We start from the raw sequence: 20,023 nt of genomic DNA on the forward strand, positions 1-20,023 counted from the left end.
CTTTAAAATGCACCGTGTCCCTTTTTGTACTTAAAATAATTGGGTCAAATTCAAAAGTCATTGCTCAGTAAAAATAGCATTTTATTATAAATATAAAGGAATATTTCTCCTAAGGTAGGTTAAGTAATCATCTGGTTGTCAGGCTTTTTCATCTCTTTTAATTTTCACTTCTTTTTAAACACTAATTATAGAGTCTTCCCACAAGATCACTGCATATCTTACCAAAATCTTTATTACCCCTTGTACAGAGAGGTGTCACAGACAACACAGAGTTCCTGCACTTCTCCCCTTTTCTTCTCACAGCCATCACCTATGTGCCTGCGAGTTCCTACCATGTCCTGCCAACAGGATGTGCTTAGCCTGTGCCACTGTCACTTCCATGCACAGCTACTCCTGTCTGTCTGCAGGAGCTGGGACATTGCAGAAAACCTTCCTAAAGATTTGGCCTTTCACTCAGAGTGCATCTGAGAATAAGACATCTGAGATTTCAGCATGGAAATGAGCTACCCACTCCAGGGATGATCAAAGGGATCCAGGAAAGCCATGTATGCACCCTTAAACAGGCAGACTTTACATAGAATTGGTTATAAAGAGCCATCCAGGGACAGATGGTAAAGATTGACAGAGCAACTGAAAAGATATTGGTGTGGCAACTCTACAATAAATGTACAATAAATGTAACCGACTTAATTCCATAATGCATATATGAGGATTTTCCCCAGAATCATTCATGTTAACAGAGAGGTTCACAAAGTTTAGAAGTCTGTATCATTCCTATAGTTTCATTGAATCCAACACCACCTCGCTTTGTTACCACTTTCCAATGATTTTGAGTATCATCATGTATCTCCTTTTATTGGTCAATGGTAAATCTTTTTTTACTGTTTCCTAGGTTTATTTTGATCACTGCTGAGTTTAGTCTAGTCAGCTTTTAACAGACAAATTCTTAGCCCTATCTTCTGCTTTAGCCTTGTGCCTAGAACCCAGAGAAATATGGATTATCTTCATACCATTTCATATCAGACAAAATATAACATTTCCCCTACTTTAAGCCAATCTGGCAATACCCCACACATCAATGTTCCATTAGGCATATCAGCACTAATCCCTATGCTCTTAATCTTTGCTCGTCACAAAAATAAGATTGGATATCTACTGGAGAAGGGGGAAGGAAGTCTGCAGAATTGCCAGTGTTTTTCCAAAGACAGACTCTGCATCTGGTTCTCCAGACTTTTGGGCTAATCACTCTGTTTCATACTGCTTCTTTTGTTGCAAAGTCCAGCATTTCCTTTACAAAGCACCACTATTTCCATTGATTTTCTGATTGTGTACTCGATCAAAGAACATTATCATCACACCATTATTTCTCTCTACAACCTAAATTGAGCAACAGAAAATGGCTCTAAATATACCAGGCTTAATATCTCTGAGTGTATTTCTTACATTAACTTTAGCTACTGGAATTTGGGCTTCTTGGAAAAGCAGAAAGGATCAGCAGAACAGGAACCCAACAGAGATGGCCATGGTTGGAGGCAGGAATATACATGTTTTCATTGGATTGTTTACTGCAACAGGTAAGCTTTCTTAAAAGACTTTTAAAAATTCTTCTTAAAATGCATGTATTGCATAGATCTGGGTGACTTTTCTTTCAAAGGAAGTGAACTCCTTTAATGTCAGGGTAGATTTTGCCTAAGTGTGACTTTAAAGGAGTATGGTTTCATGAATCATTTTGGGATGGATTCTTACAAACCTCTTCACACTGAGCAGAACCTAATGTTTATGTATATTCTCTTAAATTAAAGAGATTCATTTAAGAGTTTAGTTAAGAGTTAAGAGTTTAATTTAAGAGTGACAAAAGAATACAACACTTTTCATTAAGGAGGACTGTGGCCTTAATCGTGAACCAGTTTCTGTTATCCAACATAACAGAATAATTTTACTCACAGAAAAGCCCAGTTCTGTGTGAAATAAATTGTGACTCATGGTGAGCATTGGTCTCTCTCTTAAAGAGAGAGTTTCCCTCAACTTCCCTTTTCTCTCCTTGCTGCCTGGCATAATCTGAAATTTGCTTCCCAGACCTGTTTTTTGTGAAGGCATCCCCTAGTGCCATTTGCATGGCTAAAACATTTAAATCATTTTTGTAGGTTCGTTATCTGATTGCATTGCCTGTTTTCATTTGTTTTCCCTAATGTCTATTTTCTTAGACCCTGTAAGTGATGCTCTTGAAGGAGGGCAATTCTACAAAGGCAATTCCGTTTCCTCTAGCAAAAGTCTTCCTCTGAGAAAAAAATGCAATGAAAAATTACTGAATTCAAATTGCCTCTAAATGTTTAAACATTGAGCTTTTCCATGCAAACACAAATATTCATTCTTGAACCTGGAAAATTATTTAGAGTGAGATTCTAGTACTATTATCTATAGTTAGCACACCTCTCTATGGCAGAAAACTTTGCAAAGAAAATAGAGGTGTGATGAAACATTTGTATGAGAAAAATGTTTACAAGTTCTCAGAGTGTTTTGCAGAGCTAGTTGGGAATATGCCTCTCAATTCTGACCTTTCATCTTCCATGATTACAGCCACCTGGGTTGGAGGAGCATATATCAACAGCACAGCTGAAATTGTCTACCTGCCTTCAAAAGGATTACTGTGGGTCCAGGCACCTGTGGGATTTGCCTTGTCCCTTGTTATTGGTAAATAATTAATGTGATTAGAGCGCATCAGCTTTAAAAATATATCATAGGAGTATATTAAGACATGTAACAGAATATAGGGTACATTTTAAATGTGATTTTGTTTTTTCAGTCTCCCATATATCAAGAATAAGCACTTATAATGCTCTCCTCTGAACTGAAACATAAGTTAGGGTAGCTTGGAGCTAGTGTAGAGTTTTACCTGCTTGTAGTAATTTATGGGACAAAATCTTATGAGGATTTAGAAGAATGTGTCTATTGTTCTTTTGTGCATATTGCTTTTTCCACATGGTCTCTAATTCACAGACTATTGATAGTATTGGTATCTAATTTTTTCCTGAGTGATGAAATAATAGTATCCTGATTTTTCCACTAAAATGCATTCTTCTGAGTAGTCTCATCTCAGATGAATGTGTCATGTATCCAGCTTCTGCCATTTGTAGTCTTTTTATTTTTTTTTTAAACTAAGCTAAGTGTGTGGTGTTCTAAACCTGAGTTGCCATTTCTAACTTTGAGAATTGCTGGACTCATGTTGAGGTTCAGCTCTCTTGCCAAGACCAAAGTTGCTTTCAGGCCACACTGTGTTATGCTATAACTCTCCTAGGGACAGAGGATGATGAAAGCAAGGAGACCTGTGCAGACCTTACACAGGAATTTCTAAAAGAACAAATAACCTTTATTCTCAAGTCAAAGAAAAGAGTCCAACTGACGTGAATATGAATCAAGCTTGGAAATATATTGCCAGGACTGCTTATGTAATTCCTACTAATGAAACTGAGGAGTGCAGGTCTGATCCTGCAATCTTTGCTCAGGTCAGTAGTGCCCAGACAAGCAGTCCTGCTGGCTTCAGGGTTAGACACAATATGTACTCTTTGCTTTTAATGAGATGGCTGCACATCTGAGGTCCAATATTTAGATGAAGGTGGGTGGGACTCTGCTCAATGTGCAGATTAAAACAATATAGTTCTGGGAAGAGACAATGAAGCCACCAAAATGAAAAATGTAATCAGAAAAGGACCACATATCAACAGGTTGCATCACATGACCAAGGACAAAACTTTGCGTCCTTTTTAGCCAAATATGAGACTTCAATGCCTCACTCTGTCATCTTCCATGGGATGCTTTTCAGAAAGCTTTATGTCTCAGATTGGTAGGTCTTTGAGTACGCAAAGGAGATCAAATATGGGTATCCACTGAGCTAAATTCCTGTTACAGTCACACAGGTGTTTTGTGCCATCTGGGGTGCCACAGGGGGTGACCTCCAGTAGCCACTCCAGAAAGATCTAGATGTGCCAAAAGTGGACAGTAATATATATAAGCTGTAAGCAGATATCCTGTATAAGATGGGAACTCTCGAATGGATGAAACCCTACATTTAGCAAGTGAATTTAAATGCTGGTGTCTGCTTGGCTGCATCATTCTCTAGGGTCCATTATGTACGAATTCACTAGGTGGGTCTGACAGACATATACCACATTACTCTCACCTCTTCTTTTCCTGGAATATAAAATATACAGAACTCGACCAAAATGTCATTTCTTTCTGATAGGTGGTTTCTTCTTTGTAAATCCAATGAGATCAAAGAATTATGTGACTGTGATGGACCCCCTTCAAGAAACTTATGGGAACATGATGGGAACCTTACTCTTCATTCCACCACTGCTAGGAGAGGTGTTCTGGTTTGCAGCCATCCTGGCATCCCTGGGTAAATACTTGCTTTCCTGTGATATTTGTTCAAGGTCACGTGGACTGACAGAGTGTAGTACCTTTGGGAATTGTGGAAAGCTGTGCTTCATGTCTCCTTTTGTGAGAGGAACAAGCATTTCTCATTTCTAGAAAATATATTTTCATGTTTAAAACAAATAGTGTTATATTTTCATCATATTATAATAGAGAATTCTTTCAATATGAGTTTGTACCTTCCTCTTGCCTGTAGGAGAGCAGATGTAAAAAGGCAAAGTGCCTTGGCAACAGCCATGCAAGCAAGATGAAGCAGTAAGGGCAGGAAGGAATCCCGGGCTCTCTCGAGCTCTCACTGTGCACGCTCTCTGTAGACTGCATTTTTCATACAGCATGTGGTACTGGCACCAGGGGAATAACATAACCTTATTTATCCTCTATTCTGCACATATATACTTGACTGCTGTCCTTGTCTGCAGGAGCAACAATGAGGGTCATCTTGGATATTGGAGGCTCTTTGGCCATCACCATCTCGGCCTGTACTGTTATACTTTACACTCTGCTGGGAGGCCTCTACTCTGTTGCCTACACCGATGTCATCCAGATGGTTTTCATTACCCTCAGCCTGGCAAGTCCTGTGCATTTTCTTTGGTAGTTTTCTAACTAAAGGGAAAAGTCCTGCTCTTCTTTTCGGCATGTCTGAGATGAAAAGTAACTTCCTTGACCCGCAGTTCCCCTTTAGGAGAACATGTTTCCTGAAAAATAGTACAGTCTTTGTAAATCTTTGTACCTTATGCATTCCACACAGTGCTCACACAAGCCACTGGCCTTGCTGGGTGAACACAAAAAGGTCTGCACAAACGTGAAGTTTGCAGAACCTGTCTAGAACCATCTTGAATGGAGAGAGATCTGTCAACAGAAAGTACCAATTAACCTGAATTACAGACTCATGGTCTTGATGATGCCATGAACCAGAAACATATAGATTTAGAGTAAGGAAGGGGGAGAAAGGAAGACTATACATCTAGGCTTAATCTTATGTAACTCAATGTTCTACATCTACCTTAAGCATCTGTTCTCCAAGAACATGGACACTGGGAAAATGGTTAACAACTTCCATTTCTATCCTAGTGGATCTGTATCCCCTTTGCCCTGGTGAATTCTGCAACGGAAAGTATTTATTACACTGCAACCCATCAATCTTACCAAGACCCTTGGATTGGGAAGATAGAAAAACAATACCTTGGAAGGTGGCTGGATGACTTCTTCTACCTGGTATGGACAAGTACTTGGTTGGACAAGTACTTGGTTGGGAGGAGAAATTGTGCGGGGACTTTCTGGGAAGCTTGAGAGTTCTACCAGCCAGGAGCCCTGCACTACATGGCCAGTTGACAAGGGCTGGAGGTGTAAAAATGTCCCTCAGCACCTCTTGCAGCAACCTAAATGGACTGGGGAGACCCAGGGCTCAGCTGTGGGATGAAAAGAAGCAGTAGGGCCACTCCATCCTTTACCCACATGGAGGAACATACCTCTTGGGTAAGACCATCCAGGCAGCCAGTTTCTCTCCTGGCACCTACATTAGTAATTTCCTACCTTTTGAGACGCTGGTCTTGCAGCCTCAACAGTGTGCTTTTAACATAAATATGTAAAATTCCCTCTATTTGGAAAAAAAAAATTAATTAAAATGACATGACTGCTGGTCATCAGCAAGCACAAGCACAGTGAGATTGGCTCCACTGTACAACACAACTTTTGAGTTACCAATATAGCCAAGACTCCAGGAGGTGGTTCTGCTCTTACTAAACTGATAATAGGGACACATAGAAGTTTGTTTGGTGAGGAAAGAATCTTCAGATTTTATCTGATTAATTTTGTTTACTAAGAAAGTGAAAATTGTGGTTTTATTTTTCGTTTTAAAAGCTGAATAGCTAAGTTTCGGTGGATTTATTTACAAAAGCTGCATTCCTGAAAAACTTCCCTTTCACTTCTTCTGTGCCTGATTCACAATTCCAAACAACCATTTTTCAGCTTTGTTCATCTGCCAGACCATTAACCTGTTTTCATTAAAATTTCACATCCAATGTGAAATGGATGAAAACAGAGGAAACAGGGAATTCTCAACTATCAGAAATATTATCCTCAAGAGTTAGAGCCGGGCAACATTTATGCACTTGAAATGAGAATTTGATTATTTGAAATTAGAATTTATTATGGATGATGCCCTACAGCAGGCTGGTGAGTACCACTGGTAACCCATGAATGTTTCAGGTGCTTGGGAGCATCCCGTGGCAGACTTACTTCCAAAGGGTGCTCTCTGCTGCCTCGACAGGACAGGCGAGGCTCATCTCCTACCTCTCTGGACTCGGCTGCTTTGCTATGGCCATCCCCTCGGTGCTCATTGGGGCAGTTGCAGCCTCAACAGGTAAAACCAAGAGTTTGTCTCTGAGTAACCAATGTGGTTTTGGAAAAGGTGATTAAAACAGGATCCAAAGAAGTCCTGATAGAGACTTCAAATTACCCCGTCCCATGATCCTCAACACCAAGGTAGGTGATCCGTCCTGAAAATGTGGAGCCCTCTGAGCTACACTGCACAACTACTTACAGATGTTTAAACAGCCCCAAGACCTGTTTAAAGCTATTTCCTTATGATGAAATTACTTCTCCCAGACTTTGTGTTGAGGAAAGAAGGCAGACTCTCCAAAGACTTGTATAATCCTATTTTAGAAGAAATTTTATGCTTCCTTCTGTACATGCCTTAGACATGTAAGACATAGCAATCTTGCTACAGATTGTTACTAAGGTTCTTGCTTGAAGGAATCAAGAAGTTCAGTCCTGTAAACTCACAGGCTCCATGCAGGAAATCAGTCCTGTGTTGGCTGTGAGCAAGGGTAAAAGAGCAGCCAGATCACTGAACATTTAAGGAAATCAGCTGAAGTCATGACTTCATCCAATTCCCTTCTCCTCATGAGCAGGGTCTACAGGTTGACCTTTAATTAAGTCAATTCTGGAATCACACAACAAAGCACACCCATTTCTATAGATGCTGCTGAGGAAAAAGGGAAATTTTTGATCTAATGGGAGCTGCAGCATGCTAAAGGGAATCACAAAAATCACAAAAGAACCCAAAAATATGTCAATCTAAGTCCTAAACTACCAAGTGGATCTCAGTTCTTAGCCCTTTGTGACTGGCCTCTGTGAAAAGACAATTTCAAAGCCAGCAGAAATATTAAAAAGGATTTGTTGTGACTTTTCCTTGTTTTGTTTTAAAGACTGGAATCAGACAAGCTACGGTCTTCCTAGTCCATTTGAGAGAGGGGAGTCAGCGATGATCCTCCCACTTGTTTTACAACATCTCTGCCCAGCATATATCTCCATTGCTGGTTTGGGAGCCATCGCTGCTGCTGCAATGTCTTCTGCAGATTCAGCTCTTCTCTCCACTGGCTCCATGTTCGCTCACAATATCTACAGGAAAATCCTGAGGAAAAAGGTACCTGCTCGCAGCATTCAGTATTTTGGTGCCAGGAAAGACAGCCTTGTTTCAAGGCTATTTCTAAACCAGTCTCTGACTGGAGGTGTGTGTCCTTCCACTGCTGAACTGGTTTCTGGAGTCAGGGCTCCAAACATAAGCCAGGGGTGTTCATATCCTTGGTAGGGGTACCAATACCCATACTGGTGAGCTTTGCTCATTCTAACAGACTAGTGTAAAATTTGGACTAAGGTATTAATGGAAACAGCATAAAACCATGACCCTTAAATTTGGACTAAGGTATTAATGGAAACAGCATAAAACCATGACCCTTAAAATCAGAGGGCCCCTCCAGGGGTACCTGCCTTGCCTGGCTGCTGGTAGCAAGTGATGCCTGAAAGCATTAAGGGCTTGGGGAGAACCACCCCAGGGAAGGGCAGTGCTGGACATCCTGCCAAAAACACAGTGTCTCTAATGCTGCAATCTCTGCTTTACAGGCTTCAGAGACAGAGGTGCTGTGGGCCATGAGGACCTCCATGGTGGTGTTTGGGGCCGGGGCTGCTGGTCTGGCTTTTTACTCCAGCTCTGTCTACGAGCTCTGGTTCCTCAGTGGGGAGCTGGTGTACGCCCTCCTCTTCCCCCAGCTCTGCTGTGCCCTCTTTGCACCCAGCACAAACACCTACGGATCAGCTGCTGGCTTCTTGGTTGGGCTCCTGCTGAGGCTACTGGCAGGGGAGCCTGCCCTGAGCATCCCTCCTGTCATCCACTACCCAGCCTGCTCCCTGGTGAATGGGACCTACAGCCAGCTCTTCCCCTTTAAAACGTTCACTGTGCTCCTTACCTGGTGCACAATCCTTGCTGTTTCACACCTGGCCAAGGCTTTGTTTCAGAACAACCTCCTCCCTCGCAGCTGGGATGTTTGCAATATCACAGGGAGAGCCGCCATCCTCATCCCCTTGCAGCAGGTGGAGAAACAGGAGCGTTTGCCAAGCACTGCACTAGAAGAGAGCCACGATTAAATTTGGGGTTTCATTGGAAAGGCCACGGCGTGTTCAGCAGTTAGGGCACGGCACAGACAGCATCGCTCCCCGCTTTCTCCACTAATGATTTATTTAAATTCCTCACAAAGAAATAAAGAGGCATTCTGTTCATCCGAGGAGAATATGTGAGTTTGAAGAGTGAATAAAGTCACATGGTGATGGAGCACAATCTTGTGGTGGTGACCATGGGACACCTTGGGTCCCAGCAGTGGTTGCTTTGAGGTGCCCCTGGCATTCCACCTGAAAGCAAAGCTATAATCTTGCTCCAACACTGAGGGTGTTCCCAAGTCACCTACTTTTCTGACCACAAGGAAGAGAAATTAATGTCTGACAGATTGGGTATTCTTGATTTAAAAAAAAAAAAAAAAAAAAGTGAGCAGACCTGTTTCCATTACACAGCAAGGGGTTTAGCATAATCATCCCTGGGGAGCACATCAAACCACTGAAAACACAAATTACTGAAAGCAGTGCAACTGCCACAGCAGTGCAGCGGTAATATCACTTCTGCACCATTCCTTGTATGGTTTACAAAGTTTTCCTTCATACTGCAAAAGTTTTTGCATGTCTCTCCCCACTGCAGTGGATCCCTCAGCCTGGGAATGTGTGACATGCCTTCTATACAACCTGGTAGGGCAGTAACAGGTAAGCAAAGTAAAGCAACAGCCCTTAACTATTCGCTAAGAAAATCTTTTATAGCCACTACTTAACAAAAACCAGATAGGAAAATAGAGGTGCCAGACAGACTATTGGAATTTTGTCTAAAACCTGTTAAATCACTTATGTCAAGGTTTTACCTTAGCACAGCAATGGGATGGTGTGTGCAATACACAAACTGGTGTTTGAGAAGTCAGAGGACTGTGATGACAGAAAGGTGCTGGAAACTGATCCTAAACTTTACTGCAGGGACACAAAATCCTAAAATGCTGAGGGCAAGATCCCAAAAGATTCAAGCCACAGATAAGTACAGAAAATCCCCCAATACCTTGTTTGCATAAATTCTTAATGGCTTGGAAGACAAGAAACAAAGATAAATAGCAAGTTTGGACTCTAGCCTGAAGTCTGATGGACTGAGAACATGCCCCAGTGAGATGGATCATTAAGATGTGAGCTGAATTAAAGATTCAGGAGGATTCCATAGTAATGGCTCACAGATGGCTGTCATTTTATACTTCCTTCAGCAGCTGTGCAGCATCTTACCAGGGTCAGTTACAATCCACCAGGAACCACAATCTCAGTACCTTTCCAAAGTGGTTGTGGGAGCTGCTGTGAGTGGAAACACCTGGCACTACTGAAAGGAAGATATTTACTGGCATAACCAAAATATCCTGCAGCAGAGTAACCCTCACAGCCAAGTGAGCTGCTGAGGTGAAAACGAGGTGCTGCTCCATGATTTACTTACAGCAGGGGTATGCACAAGGTGAGAAGCTCCACTGGTGCCACTGTGCATTACTGCAGCAAGCTCAGCAAGAAGCCACAAGACCCTGAATTGCACCAAGGTAACTGCCTTGAGTGCCAGCCCTGCACTCTAGATATGCCTTTGAGGTTTCTGCTCCCTGTGGGGGATCATTCATCTCTTTTAAAATATCCATCCTCAGCAAGGTGGAGATTCTGCTCCTCCTCAGAAAAATTTCACATAACCTTTTGTTTTGTGCTAGTGTTAGTGGACACCTGGGCACACTAACCTTCCAATGCACAGCCATCCTGTTGATATACTTTGTTAAACCGAGACCAGAAATTCTCTCCTGAGTCTCTAGAGACTGCCATGAAATATTAATTATAAGGTGTCTAGAAAAGGGGAAAAAAAAACTGGTTTAAAAATCAAAAGCTTTGCCATTGACTATGGCCCTAGGCTGTCACCCACAGGAGTCTTTCACACAGCAGTGATTTGAGTGGGAGCGTGTCAGGTTGTGTTTACGCAAGGGAGGCACCAAAGCTATCATTACCCCAGCGCCAGGAGAACAGGGCTCTCCTTAAAAGCACACTTGCTGGATGCTGATTCAAACATACTCCCCTGAGAGATTTAGGGGTGACCTACTTTGGGGACCTGTCCATCCCCCAGTGTGGGGCAGATCAAAGCTGACATGCTGCATTTGAACCGGGGCACAGACCTGCTGCACGACCCAGACAGGAGTGAAACCCCAGTGCCCTCATGCCAAGGTTATCACCCTACTTCATGACCACAGAATCACAGAATGCTAAGGGCTTGGAAGAGACCTTAAAGATCATCTAGCTCCAAGCCCCCTGCCATGGGCAGGTATGCTCAGGGCCCCATTCAACCTGGCCGTGAACACTTCCAAGGCACTGGGCATCCACAACTTCCCAGGGCAACCTGCTTCTGTGCCTCACCAACCTTTGAGTAAAGATTTATTATTTAATCTAAAAATACCTTCTTTCATTTAAAAAATACTGCCCCTTGTCCTGTCACTATCTGTTTATATGAGAAGTCCCCTTCCCTCCTTTTTATAAGCCCCCTTAAGGTATTTGAAGGCTGCAGTGAGGACTCCATGGAGCTTTCTCTTCTGCAGGCTGAGCAACCCCTAATCTCTCAGACTGTCTCCATAGGAGAGGTGCTCCATCCCTCTGATCATCTTTGTGGCTTCCTCTGGACCCAGTCAGCACATCTTTCCTGTGCTGGGACCCCAGAGCTGGATGCAGCACTGCAGGTAGGCTCTCACCAGAGCAGAGCAGAGCAGAGTGGGAGAAGGCACTCCCTCACCCCGCAGGCCACGTTGCTTTTGAAGGAGCCCAGGATCCATCCCACACAGCATCTCTGACAGGCAAATGCCTACATCTGGAGATTCCCTTCCACTCTTGTGCTCAACTTCTCCTGCTTTCACCCTGCAGAGACCCAAAGTTAGATATTGAAGCCTTTCTGTGCTCACAGGTTTGGCATGGCAGGCAATAGATCCACAGTTTCCTGAGAGAGCAGTGAAGGACACTGCTGAAGAGCGTCAACACTGCCACCATGATACCACCCAGCGTCACCACAGAAACTCACAGGACTTCAAACACGAGAGCCTTTGCTGTCAGGGGTATCTGGCATACTCAGCCATACCTGGCCCTTGCAAAGCTTCCCTAAATTTCATACCACTAACAGCGCTCTGCTTTGTGTGAAGAGAGGAAAATGGCAAAAACACAATTACTCTAACTCTCATGAATGCTTACCATTTTCCATCCTTATATGACTCTCTCCTCCGAACACCCCCCAGCAAGCTTAAAAAGAAAACATTCATCAAGGCTGGACAAAGTTTTGGAAGCAATTAGCTGCAAGTAAAATAAATACAAAAGCACTTCTGTCCTATACTTAATGCCCAAATGCCTAGTTGTTCCAGTCCAGCAGACTCAAGGTCCTTGAGGTGTTGCCAGCATGGGGGATAATGACCCAACTCCTATGAAGCCATTCTGTTCATGGGTTACAGCCTCCAGTTCATATTCCCTTATTTTTCTTCCAGTTTACCTCTCCACGTGTGGATTTACCTCCTTTGACCCTTAGAAGTGTCCATGACAATGACTCTATAGAGTTTCAGTTTTGATTAACTTGTCTCAGCCTAGACAGCTGCTACATAAAGCAGCAAACACCAGCATCCAGCAGTACTCTATTGTTGCCTGGGTTGGTGGGATCCACTGAGGTACCCTGAGGCTTCCATTGTCTTGTCTTTCTTTGACATTTTTACAGTTCCTCTTTAGAGCACCTGAGATGGGATCAGACTGAAATTCGATGAAGAAAGAAGAACCATACAAAATCAATGCCATGTGCATGAGGTAGATTAACAAGTGGCAGGTTTGAAATGCAATTACAAGTAGGAAATTACCAGCCAGTCCCAGAACCTCTAGTGAGGGTGATTCTTGGCATCGTGCCATGGATCTGCACTTCCCAGTGACTGGGTGGGGGTGAGGAGCAGCGCACGTCGTGTGCTCAGCTGGTCAGACAAGCTGCAGGTCAGTGTGGGCTCATGGACAATCTAATGCAGGTGTCTACAGACAGATCAAGTGTAACACAGCCTAAATCAAACTGTTGGCTGTGTTGTCCTCAAAGGAAGGCCTGAGTGTTGCTGTGCACTGCAATGTCCAGACTTAAGTGAGATCAGTCTTCCCCAGAGCATGCTCCTGCTACTTTGTCTCTTTTTTTCCCCCTCACAGGCAGGGTTTATGACAACACCCAGTGTCTGGAAGTTAAAACTAGACAAATAAAGACTAAAATGAGGCTCAGCTTTTTAAATGTAACACAAGTAGAGCGAGTTGGCAAGGGCTGAGGTGGATTTGCCTTCACTGAAAAGGCTACAGTGAAAGTGGAAGCTTTTCTCAAAGTTATCCCTTTGTTTTAAGAGGAATCCATTCAGTGTAGCCCTAGGGTGTCTGATGTCCAGCCCAGAGTTCAGACTGACAAATCCCCGTAACATTGTTTGTTCCTTACTCCTCTCAGCCCTGCTGGAGATGAGCAATCAGGTACCACTGAGGTAACTACTGCCACTTCTGCCTTAATGCTGACATTGCTCAGAGCCCTGCTTGCCACCCTTGAACTCCAACAATAAGAAGTCAAGAACACAGTGTACTTTGGATTTCTAAATCTAAACTGGGTCTTCCATCAGCAGACTCTCTGTATCCTGGACCCCAAGGGTTCTGTTCAAACATGAAGGAAGAAAGTCTCTTTCCCTCTGTGATGGTGCTGCATGACTCCTCCATCCTGCACTGAAAAATCAAGTTTCCATCTCCACTGTGTTGGGAGCAGTTCCTAAGTCCTCCAGACACAGAGGCTGAGGTGGGGTGTAAGGCCCAGGCTCTAAGTGGTGTTGTGATGTCCGTGTGTGCTGCTCCAGGGGGAAACCACCCACTGTGCTGTGCCAGGCTCTGCGCTGTGCCTGCCCTGAGTTACCCGCACTTGTTCCCAGGGAGACACCATAATTACACCACCATTGCTCAATCACAGTCATTATTGGAAAGACCACATGCCTGACATGCTTCAGCAGCTGCTCTGCAAGGCCAGCTGAGTGCTCTGTATTCCATCCGCAGGTGCTGTGTCCAGGCGTGGGAACCAGCACAGATAAGGAGGTTGCCTGCAGCGAGGATCAGCAGGCCTGGCTCTCCAGAGAGAGCCTGTGGCAGCCCCTGCTCAGTGCCTCAGCAAGGCCATAGTGAGCCTAATCAGTGGCAGAAAAATGAGTTCTGGTTTTGGCAGCTCAGACACCATGAGGACACAGCTGTGTTGACAGGGCAGGTCAAAGTAAGTACTTTGCACCAAATTTAGGCCAAATGAATTGGAGAGCTGCTTAGGTGATCCACATAAAAAGCGTGGTTAAGACTGAAGTGTGAATATTTAAACAATGCATTTCAATTAGACCAACTTAATAATGCTTAATTATTGCTTTTCGTAATTATTACTCATGTTTAATTTCACTTGTCGCCCAACCTGTACATATCAGATTAGGATATAATGTACATGTCCTGCATCCTAGGACCGTGATCACATCAGAGATGAGAGACAGGCTTGAGCACCTGGAGCATCCCAAGATTTGAGATGAAAAAAGCTTGTGCTATTCTGGACAGCAGTGGAGACAAAAAAGGGGGAAAAAAAAGAGGGGAACAAAGAGAAGACAGAAGAGATCCTTTTGCACTTGTCCCTTCCCTTTTTGAGACTGTTTTCATTCTGCACACAGTGGACAGACATGCCATTCACTTTGCTGAATTCTGCAATTGAAAATATTTATATTGCTAATGAGCAACAGTGAAAAGTACCATGGGTCTGCAAAGTTGAACTAGAAACTTGGAAAATGGTCAGATAAATCTTCCTTGTGATAAAGGCTCCTCTTGCATATTCTTTGTATGGTGTAACACTAACCCATAGACAGTAACTTGGGACACTGATGTGAGGTGAAGGGTTGTAGGAATGACTAACCTTCTGGTGTCCAGAGTGGAACATAATTATTTTATTTAATTGGAATTGCATTAATATTTTACTTTAATTTTACCACCACAAGTTGAGTTAATCAGTAACATCAAGATTGGAGGTAGCGTGGGCTGCAGTGATAATGCACTAGTGGAGTTCACATCCTGAGGGATAAAGGTCAGGCAAAGAATAAAACCAGGAGCGTGAATTTTAGGGGAAAAAACCTTCCAATCTTTCAAAGAGTTAGTCAATAGGACACCTGTGGAAAACTGCCCTCAGGGGCAAGGGAGCAGAAGAGAGCTGAGAGATCTTAAAGGACTTTTCATAGAGCATAAAAGCTCTCAATCCCCAGGTATAAGAAATCAGGAAAGGAAGGCAAGAGACCAGCAGAGTTGAGACCTGCTAGAGCAACTAAAGGGCAAGAAGGCAGTGCACAGGCAGTGGAGCAGGAACAGGTATCCTGGGAAGAGTATAGGGACACTGCTCAGGTGTGAAAAGATAGGGTGAGGAAGGCCAAAGAGCAGCTGTAGTGAAAGGAAATGGAGTATTGGTTTTAAATTGGAGGAGATTCAATTTGTATTAGATATAAGGAAAAAAAATTTACACTGAGGGTGGTGAAATACTAGAACAGGTTGCTCAGAGAGGCAGGATAAAGATCACCCCAGACACTCAAGATAGTGAGGATTTATTTTCTCTGTTTTGATATAAACTTCCCAGGAAAAAAAAGCAACTTTGTACTTTGGTTTCCCAATGAAAGAACATGGGGATATTCCACTCTCTGTCAGTACAGAGGAAGGATGTATTATCTTGGAAGATATTTACTGGCACAACAGCACCCCAAGGGCAAATGTCAGCCATCCCTGCTCAAAGGTGTGCTTTGAGCACCTCCAATTTGATAAAAGCTGTTTCTAAATGTCTCCCTTCTACTGAGCATCTGTGCATTCTCAGATAAACATTTCTGCATCATAATTTGATTTTTTTCCTCTATTTCCCTAACCTGCAAACCCACAGGCCAAACCCACAAGATTTAGGCAGTCTAGAGAGCTTAAAAAGTGAATGAATGCTGTCAGACCAGAACTGCACATTGTCTTTCTTCTTACAGCTGTTGATTGATTTGAGGTAAGAAAGTGACATGCAAAGGCAGATTTGAGCAAGTTTTACTTCAGATGCTGAAAAATCCTTTTTCATCTTATACAAATGGAAGGAATATTTTTACACACCAAGACCTCACAACAAATGTTCTTCTCACTTCCAGAAGACCAGAATAAGCTAAGCACAGGTGACTAGCCTCATGTGAAAGAGGAGGGGCCAGCAGATTGTTACCTTTTTTTTGACTACTCCTGCGCCAGGTGCACGTTTCTTTGCTGGTCTGGAAGCCTGCAGCTCTCTCCTGTTGTCTGCCAGCTGTTTGCCAGCTTACTGCAACATCAACCAAAAACAGTGGTGAGCAGCATCTGCAGACCAGGCAGATGCAATGCCCTGCAGTTGCTGTTAACATTTATTTTCTCCTATGGTTCCTTGCAGGATGAAATTAACTCTAAAGGGCCATCTCAGCTCTGTAATCTCTTTGAATATTTAACTCTGGTGGTTTTTACCTTTTCTTCAGCAAAAGACAAGGTCAAGCATTTTATCAAGTCCAAAAAAGACATCAATGCAAAAGGGTGAGAAAAAAAAGCAAACCCTCTATATAAAGCACTTCAGTGCACTCCTGCAGTATATTAGAGAGCAAAAGGAGCTTTCTGGCTCCTATCTGGCTGTTGTTGCAATCGTTAATGTGGTTTTGTTCCATTACTAATGGCACCACAATGAGAAATCAGGCCCTCCAGACAAACTTGAGAGACTGTTGTTTCCCATCTGGCAATGAGAAGAAAGGAAAAAACCATTTAAAATAATGGAAATAAGCAAAGGGAAAACTTAAAATACTGAGCATGTAGCAGTAAAATCTGCAGATGCCTACAGCAGGGTAGGAATGGCAAACTAAATCTTTTACAGACCTTGTAAGTCATTCCCAGAGCCTGGTAGTTTAAGGCCACTTTGTAATTAAACAAAGACAACCTAATTTTTTACAGTGTGTATTATATTGCTTGATACATTTACGTTTCCTAGAACTGCTGATTGACAAGCAAAGAAAAATAAAACCAGAAGAGCAGCACTAATGGATGAAAAACCTACAACCTGGAGTGGCATATCATTAGCCTCATCTGAATGTGGCTGGACAGGATTTTAATAAAAAGCTTTGCTAGGAAAATACATCATGAATATGCCAAGTAAGTAAAATTAAGAATAACACTCCAATCTGGCTTTTCTGTAAAGTTACTCTGAGTTAACTACCAAATCCTGCAGCAGAGCCAGGCAGGGTGCATCTCTTCACTCACACCTGGCAGAAACAGTTCCCCCACTGAAGCCTTCCACCAATTCCCAGCACCAAAGCCCAGGATGTCCCCAGCATCCTCTTCAAACTCCAGTCCAACAGCAGGTGATATCTGCTGAAGTTCATCCCCCATTGCCTTTGGGGTGCTGGGAGGTAGATGGGTGCTGGCAGGACTCAGATGGGTCAAGCATCAAGGTTAAATTCAGTAGATTGGTTGCTAATCAATAATCCAGCCATCATCAGTACAAGAGGAAATGACTTCAGGTTATGCTAGAAGATATAACTAAAAATTGATTCTCTGTAAGGGCTGTCAACACTTGAACAGGCTGCCCAGGGAAGTGGTGGAGTCACCACCCTGGAGGTATTTAAAAGACATGTAGATGTGGTTCTTATGGGCATGGCTTAGTGGCACACTTGGCAGTGCTGAGGTGATGATCTCTTGATGATCTCTTCCAGCCAAACTGATTCTCTGATTCCTTGAAGCCAAATTATTCTCTGTAGTCACTTGTTGATGAGCTGCACCCCATGGCCTGCAGCACCAGCCCCCACAGGGCTGCAGGCAAGAAGACTGCCCCAAAATTTCCCCTGTCCCTGCTGCGCCCCTGCCTTGCCAGGGGGCCCCCACCCTGCCCAGCTGTCACCCAGCACTGCCATTTCACACTCCAATGCATTTCTGCTTAAGAGAAACCTCCTCCCTTGCAAGGGGGATGTTTGCAGCACAGAGAGAGGAATCATTACTTCCAAGGAACTCTTAGGGAGAGAGGAACCAGCCAGCTTTCAAATAAACATGGTTTATAATAGCTTGATGAAATGCTTTCTTAATGCCGAACACTTTGTGATATGTATTTTTTGAGGAGCAGTTTATACTGAAAAAATCCAACCTCTAGATATTTTATAATTTTCCCTTTAAAAAGAAGGAATTTAAAAGTTCTTTGCTGTTAATTATTGATGCTGAACACAAACACAGGACTTCCTTTTATTGCAAGACTGAATATTTGACCTATGGTAGCCAAAACTGTGAAAATTTGAGAGGACCTCCAAGCCTGTATTTCAATTTCATTACTATCATCTCTCTTTCCAATAAAGTGCATTTACTCAATGCAACCAATTTGATACATTTAAAATATGCAAGGTTCAATTAATTTTATATGAGAATATAGCTCATGAGTTGTGCTGCCAAAATAGTTCACCGGGCCACAAGCTCAAAAGTAATTTAAATAAAGGCTGAAAGAAACAAAAAAGGGAAAATTTCACAAAGTCACATCACCATGAGACCTTCTTTAATGCTGCAAGGAATAAAACTGCCATAAAGTGATGGGATCAGGAAGAAACTCCATCTGACACAATCTCTCCCAGGGGAAGCACAACACACTTTTTCATGCAATTACATTTTCAGCAGGGACACCCAGGCACGACGTTGGCCTGACACAGCAGAGGGGATTTGGCAAAGCACACGAGCAGCTCAGACAGACGAGGCGGAAGGGAAGCACTTCACGGCCTCTGCAGATTCAGTGCAAACACACTTCCAGGCAACCCCAGCACCGTGGCAGGCTGCAAAACTGATGTGGGACCAAACACTTGGTCCTCACTGACCTCTCTTTCCCTGCCCCTTCATCTGAGTATCATCACTGAAGCTTCAGGACATGCACCAGAAGTTGGTGAAGCTGGAGATTTTTTTGCACCTGAACAAAATCTGGGCCCTGGAGTCCATGAAGATTGCACTGTCTCTTGCCAAGGCCTGACTTAATTCTTGGAAGTCGCCTCCTGAGATGTGCACAGAGCATGGCAGCACATGATAGCATGACACTTGGAAAGCCCCAGCAGGAGTGAGTCCCCTGCAGCTGAGCCCTGCACAAACCTCACTCCTGCTCAGCCCCCGATCCAGAGCTGTGCTTCAGCCATCCAGACCCCCGTGGGACTCGCCTGCTCTCACAGACGGGCAGCACATAATGAAACCTGCATGTAAAACCTGCATGCAAACCATACAGTGCAGGGGGAAAGCGGCTACTCAGCACAGGCAGCTCGGGCAGATCGCAGCTGTCCCTCCCCAGCTGGGTGATTGTCCTTTCCCCCACTCACCCTGAGGAGCCTGTGCTGAGCAGCACACTGAAACGTCTCTCCTTAATCCACAACTCTACTAAAGAAAACTTGAGGAGAGGGAAATGCAAGGAAGAGAATGGAAAATCTGCAAAAAGGCTGATCTGGTGAGTAACTCTTTCCCTGGTCAGAGAGGCAGATCTCCTGGGGGTGTCTATGGCTTCTGGTAGCCATGCACAAAGATGCCTCTGAGAAAGGATGAATTTTCAGGATTGGGATGCTCTCATGTTTTCTAATCATGTTTCCCACTATCTCACACTGTCTGATGCTTCTGAAAGAAGCACAAGGATTGCTGGGGACCTCCTCTGGACGATAACAGAAGGGAGAGAGGAGCACCTAGTGCATGTGCTGGTTACAGTGGGATAGGAACCAAGTTCATTTTCCAGCGTGGTCATCTGAGATGATCTCTAAGGACACAGTGATGCTGCTCTCCAGCCTTCCCCCCATCCCTGTCTCACCTGCATAATCACCAGACTTCTTGAAGCAAAAAAGTCGGTTTTAGCAACCCGAAGTGAAATTTCCCTTGCAGATGCCAAGTCACACTTAAAACCACCCTCCTCGGCCAGATGTCCCGATCCCGGGCTCGGCTCCCAGCTCCAGGCTCCGGCCGGGCTCGGCAGGGCCGGGCAGGGCTGCGCCCATCGCGCTCATTTCCCGGCTGGGCGATGGCCGGCGGTCGGGCAGCGCCTTCCCTTCCTCAGCCAATTGCATCTCCAGCCCGGATGGGAGATCGCGGGGTGTGAGCCGGGGGAGCGCCCGGGGGCCGCTGCGGGGGGGAGCTGGGAGCAGCCCCG

At 44.0% G+C, this 20,023-nt stretch overlaps 1 protein-coding gene across 1 annotated transcript; it reads left to right on the plus strand.

The window, feature by feature from the left end:
* Positions 1-1,516: 1,516 nt before the first annotated feature.
* Positions 1,517-8,856, plus strand: LOC311150971 (high-affinity choline transporter 1-like; the record flags this gene model as incomplete). The annotated part of the gene is made up of 8 exons (XM_084201029.1): positions 1,517-1,574; positions 2,578-2,691; positions 4,241-4,396; positions 4,851-4,999; positions 5,503-5,646; positions 6,640-6,793; positions 7,641-7,858; positions 8,335-8,856. 8 exons carry the CDS (start codon positions 1,517-1,519, stop codon positions 8,854-8,856), a joined length of 1,515 nt encoding a protein of 504 aa, XP_084057155.1.
* Between the last annotated feature and the right edge of the window lie 11,167 nt (positions 8,857-20,023).

This window comes from Fringilla coelebs (assembly GCF_963513975.1).
Source record: "Fringilla coelebs genome assembly, chromosome: 2".
Lineage (NCBI taxonomy): Eukaryota > Metazoa > Chordata > Aves > Passeriformes > Fringillidae > Fringilla > Fringilla coelebs.